Source organism: Oncorhynchus keta, chromosome 32, assembly GCF_023373465.1.
Source record: "Oncorhynchus keta strain PuntledgeMale-10-30-2019 chromosome 32, Oket_V2, whole genome shotgun sequence".
Taxonomy (NCBI): Eukaryota; Metazoa; Chordata; class Actinopteri; order Salmoniformes; family Salmonidae; genus Oncorhynchus; species Oncorhynchus keta.
The window spans coordinates 33,423,530-33,429,216 of NC_068452.1; the positions used below are offsets into that span (position 1 = coordinate 33,423,530).

Below are 5,687 nucleotides of genomic sequence, written 5' to 3' on the forward strand. Positions count from 1 at the left end.
GTCTAATGAACCACTCTGGACCTATTGACCGCTAGTGCATATATGAACCAACCTCAAGATTGTTGCAAGGTATGTGTAACAGTAAGTATGTGACAAAATATATTTTGCCTCACCTTACTGGTAAACTTCCTCTTTAGTCGAACAAGGATTCCAAAAGGGAAGCCAAAGTGAGAGATAACTTCAGCTACATGCTGTGCTACCTCAGTAGAGCTACAACCTCTCAGGGGGAAGGCCTCCACCCATTTGGAGTAGAAGTCTGTCAAGGTCAGAACGTACTGGTGTCCGTTCGGTGTTAGGGGCAGTGGCCCTCTAATGTCCATACCCAGCCACTCCCATGCCTCTGTGATCTGGGTAAGAATGGGAGACAATGTATAGTACTGTTTTAACGACACTCTTATTGGTTTTCGATCCAGACTGAGACATATTAGAAAAAGACAGGCCATTGAATCAATGATCAACTTGGAGGCTCTATCCCTAACCCTGTATTAGAGACTGAATGTTTACACATCCTTCATTACCTCTATTATGTGCTTGAGAGGTGGAAGTTGGAACTCCATGTTCTCACATGCCACCTGAAAAATAAAGTGCATTGTTTATCAAATTCTTAGCATAAGCTATTGGTATATAGCATAAGCTACAGGTTATTCCAGTGAGCAAACAACTTACCTTCGGGGCAACATCATCTTTGAATCCCCAGCGAATACTCTGCAAAGATCAATATGAGAGAAATGTTATTAAATGTCTACATAATGCAAAAACCCAGTAAATAATCCCTGTATATCTGGCAAAGCAACAGTCCAATCAGACCACCTAGAGCCACTCACGTGTGGTAGACAGTAATCACTGTGGAAGAAACCTGGGAGGGATTCAGCCATTTGGATTTCTTCATCTACATGGATATACCAACTTGAAGAGGTAACTTTTTCTGGAGCTCTGATCCGTCAAAATAGAAGTTGACAATTGAAAAAGCAAGAACTAGAACACAGGTAGAAACCATAGTGCTCTACAGTGACGTTGTGCATTCCAAAAAGAGCAAATGTAACTTTCACAAGGTTATTTACTTAGCATTGTCTTTAGCCGGCTTGCTTGTCTCTGATGTGATGGTGGGGCTTGGTGTTGTGACCGGTTCAGCCACTGTAACAGCATGGGCAGCAGTATACTTCTCTGGCAACCCATCACTCTGCATGCCAAAAACAAAGATAATGACCACCATTACTGCGTGGACGATTGTACTTTAAACGTACCGTGTGTAGGCTAATCATTTACATATCAATGCTTCACTTACCAAGTGAAAACATAGCTGAGTTACATCAAATGCAATACCAAGATGGACACTAATGTGCAATGTGTGATGCAAAATACAGCCAAGGAGTTAGCCTCTTCCAGTGCCTTACCCTGGCTCTTCTACTCTGTGGATGGATGGATGCCTGCAGAAGGAACACATTTAATTTAAATCACACTTTACAATATTGTACATCTAGTTATCATAAACCGTATTATTTGTGTAGTTAGTTCTGACTTTGGGATGTATCTCGCTAGATACATTTTTGGTTTCAGCGTACCTTCTTCTTTTGAAAGTTCTCTGGGAAGTCAAAAATGGTCGGGACTGCGTCTGGCGTGAGACGTTGACGTTTGTCCATCCGGCAAATGTACTTGTCTTCAAAGTGAATGGAGCACACACGGTGGTGGTGTTGCGGATTCCAGTCTTTCCACTTCATATTAATAATCCATCGCTTGCGTCTTTCAGGGTCATTTTTGGGGAAACTGTTACCAGAAACATTAATACACCAGCAAATTGGTATCACAAAAGTATCAAATGATGAATAGTAAATCCATAAATGATTTATGTAGATTTATAAGAGAACAGTATGGTTTATAAGAGAACAGAACACATAATCCAGCTAATTAATTTTTTTTTGTCATAGGTTTCCTCCTGCACACTTACGTTATTTGTACTAGCTAGCTATAACTTTTACTTTAGCTAACAATACCATAGCTAGCTACCGTACCCCATAGTAGGCGTCACAGTTATGACCAAATAATTGTTACTGTTTCAATTACGTTGGTAACCAGTTTATAATATCAATAAGGCACCTCTGGGGTATGTGATATATAGCTGATATAGAGTTAACGTGTCTCTCTCGAGCAAGACGGTAAAACGTACCTAAAAAATCCTACATCAGCTTTGGGACCGCGATTTTTGCAGTTGTATGCTGAACACAGTGTTGGCATTTTTGTCGGTGTGTGAAATGAACAAATATAAAATACGAGGCACAAATACCTAGCTAAACGTTCTCAGAGGTGATGATGCCACCGGATGTTAATGTTTTCTACACGGGCTGCTCTTGTTCTTCTTCGTGTAGTTTTCTGGCAGACTACACGCTTTGTTGCGTATTGCTGCCTTTCACAGGTCGGAGTGTGAATTGTAAATGTTCTTCACAAATTGGACAAACATAAAATGCACCATCTACGTCTACATAAACGCCACTTTTCACGGTTGTGTGCGGTTTATGCATACCTGTATTCATAAACCGCACACAACTAGCCCAACATGTTTTTTTTCTGCAGCAAGGGGAGTTGCCACATTTAGGCCAAAAAACGTTTTGCGTAACATTATCGAGCAAATTAAGAAGAAATATCGACATAATTTGTAACGACGTAAGAAGAATAATTCGGGTTGCCATCAAAATTCTTGAGAGCTAAAGTGACTAATAAAGGAATTTAAATATCGCAAGAGAAATTATAATTCGCCCTCATTAAAACAATTTTCCATCAATGGATGACGATTTAACTAATTTGACTGCGATGATTAAACAATACGGCCCGGGGAGGTGAGGAAGGCTGTATGGCGAATATACCACGGCTACATGCTGTTCTTTCGGTACGACACACCGTGAAGTGCCTGGATACAGCAACTAGCCGTGGTATATCGGCTATATACCACAAACCCCAGAGGTGCCTTATTGATATTATAAACGGGTTACCAACGCAATTAGAACAGTAACAATTATTTGGTCATACCTGTGGTATATGGTCTGATATGCCACATGTTCAGCCAATCAGCATTCAGGGCTTGATCCATCCATGTGCATAACTACAGATACATCCAACAGGAGAGTTTGAGGGATGAAAGTTGGACAGAGGATCTCGAAATCTCTATGCTAGAAACTCTCGGATGAATTAATAATTGTAATGTTAGGCAATTTTCCGGCAATTGTGACATTATGTGCCAGATGTTAAGACTAAAAACCGTTATAAATGGTCTATTTGGCAGATTGACTAGTCATTTCAATAGGCATAGGCTAGACCTATTAACTAAAATATGGGTTTATGATTGTAATTAAACTTTGTCATAGTTTGGTTAAATAGATGCAGATAGACTACAGCCCCTGATATGCCTACATCTAATTTCAGATCGCCTACAGTAACCTAGGCAAGATGTAAAATGAACGATTTAGCAGCTTGCTTAGTTCAAATTGTCAGACTAATTTATTCAACATGCATAGGGAGGTGATTTCGATGTAGGAACTGTTTCCCTTCTGGAATAGGCTACTGAGGATGGGGTTATAATTTCAATCACTGAATCAAATATTAATTACATGGATAGGAATTGAATAGGCCTATGCTTGTCAAAAACAGTCAGTGGGTTTTATATATATTTTATCTGTAACCTAATCTGACAGACTATTACCCTCAATCTAATGCATTCTAATAACAGTGACGATGACACACAATTGATAACTTCCAATTTCATGAACCAAACATGGGCATTAATAATACAAGGCAACAACAACAATAAACTGAAGTTATAGGCTATTTATTACATCAGTTTGCCAGCCCCAGGTAGACTACACAAGTGGCACAAATGGATTTGCAATGACTCCAGTGATATCATTTCAACATAGTTATTGTATCAAATGGTAGGCTACAGTAGTCTACATAGGCATATAAATTAATAGGCTACTTGATTTATTTAACTAGACAAGTCAGTTAAGAACAAATTCCTATTTACCACTATGGCCTACCGGGGAACTGCATTGTTCAGGGGCAAAACGACAGATTTTTACTGTCAGCTCTAGTTCCTGGCTCAATGCTCTAAACACATTTAATGTCAGTTTTATTGTGGACTTTTTTTTCCCATAACAGAATCTACTGCAGAGATAGTCTGCAGAGTTCTCTCGTGCTATCCAGGTCTGTACCCAAACAATTTGAGCGTCTACTTTCAAAAATCCACCTTTCCAGAAAAAAGTCTCTCACTGTTGCCGCTTGTTATAGACCACCCTCAGCCCTCAGCTGTGCCCTGGACACCATGTGTGAATTGATTGCCCCCCATCCATCTTCAGTTCATTCTATTAGGTGACCTAAACTGGGACATGCTTAACACCCCGGCCGTCCTACAATCTAAACTAGAAGCCCTCAATCTCACACAAATTATCTATGAACGTACCAGGTACAAACCCAAATCCGTAAACACGGGCACCCTCATAGATATCATCCTGACCAACCTTCCCTCTAAATACACCTCTGCTGTCATCAACCAGGATCTCAGCGATCACTACCTCATTCCCTGGGTCCGTAATGGGACTGCGGTCAAACGACCACCCCTCATCACTGTCAAACTGTTACTGTAATTTAATTATGCCAATGTGCTTTCATCAATTGAAAACCCTTAATCTATTTTATGAGAATTTCTAAGATTCTTATTTGCATAAAATAGACACAGACCAGTCTTTCAATAATAGGTAATATCATTTATTCTCGGAGCGCGCTGACACTTAACCACGAGCAACAGTTTGTTTATATACAGATCATGACGTCATTTCATTGCTTTAACAGAATCCCCTCCTCTTCACCGGGACAAAGTGAGGTGAAAAGTTCATTGTAACTTACTAACACACTCCCAGGTAACTTTTGACCCCTCAACATTATCGATCACCACTGAGCTGACAGTTCTAATTAACTGAAAACCTAGGAATGCACTCACTGTCTTATCTAAAAACCCCAGAGCTAAGTTTCTGTAGGTTCAACGCTAGGTTAACGACCGTATGTGTTTACACAGTCCACAACCCATTCGTTTCTTCCTAGTTGGAATGGTGTTCTATAACTTTAATTACTCCATGTCCGTGTCACACAATCCCTTCTTATGAACTCATATTGTTAATCAGATATAGTAAAACAGATTATAAGTTTTACTGAGTTACAGTTCCATTTAAAATGATTTGTTCAGTAATTTAATCATAATTTTACCAACACAAACGCTCCCTAAAACACTTCTGTGAGCAGGCCTTTCTAATCGACCTGGCCGGGTATCCTGGAAGGATATTGACCTCATTCCGTCAGAAGAGGATGCCTGGTTATTCTTTAAATGTGCTTTCCTCACCATCTAAAATAAGCAAGACCCATTGAAAACATTTAGAACCAGGAACAGATATAGCCCTTGGTTCACTCCAGACCTGACTGCCCTCGACCAACAGAAAAACATTCCGTGGCATACTGCATTAGCATCGAATAGCCCCCACGATATGCAACTTTTCAGGGAAGTTAGGAACCTATATACACCGGCAGTTAGGAAAGCAAAGGCTAGCTTTTTCAAACAGAAATTTACAACCTTTAGCACAAACTCCAAAAAGTTCTGGGACACTGAAGTCCATGGAGAATAAGAGCACCTCCTCACAGCTGCCAAATAC

The 5,687-nt window shown here is 40.0% G+C and overlaps 1 protein-coding gene across 1 annotated transcript in view; it reads right to left on the reverse strand.

Moving 5' to 3' along the window:
- The window catches only part of LOC118372895 (uncharacterized), a 54,963-nt gene that overhangs the window by 20,796 nt on the left and 28,480 nt on the right, over positions 1–5,687 (reverse strand). Inside the window, exons 2-8 of the mRNA XM_052490283.1 lie at positions 1,563–1,764; positions 1,395–1,427; positions 1,062–1,180; positions 825–933; positions 667–705; positions 519–572; positions 114–347 (exon numbers count right to left, since the gene is read on the reverse strand). Coding sequence (XP_052346243.1) covers positions 114–347; positions 519–572; positions 667–705; positions 825–933; positions 1,062–1,180; positions 1,395–1,427; positions 1,563–1,764 — 790 coding nt within the window. The remainder of the gene's footprint in view (positions 1–113; positions 348–518; positions 573–666; positions 706–824; positions 934–1,061; positions 1,181–1,394; positions 1,428–1,562; positions 1,765–5,687) is intronic.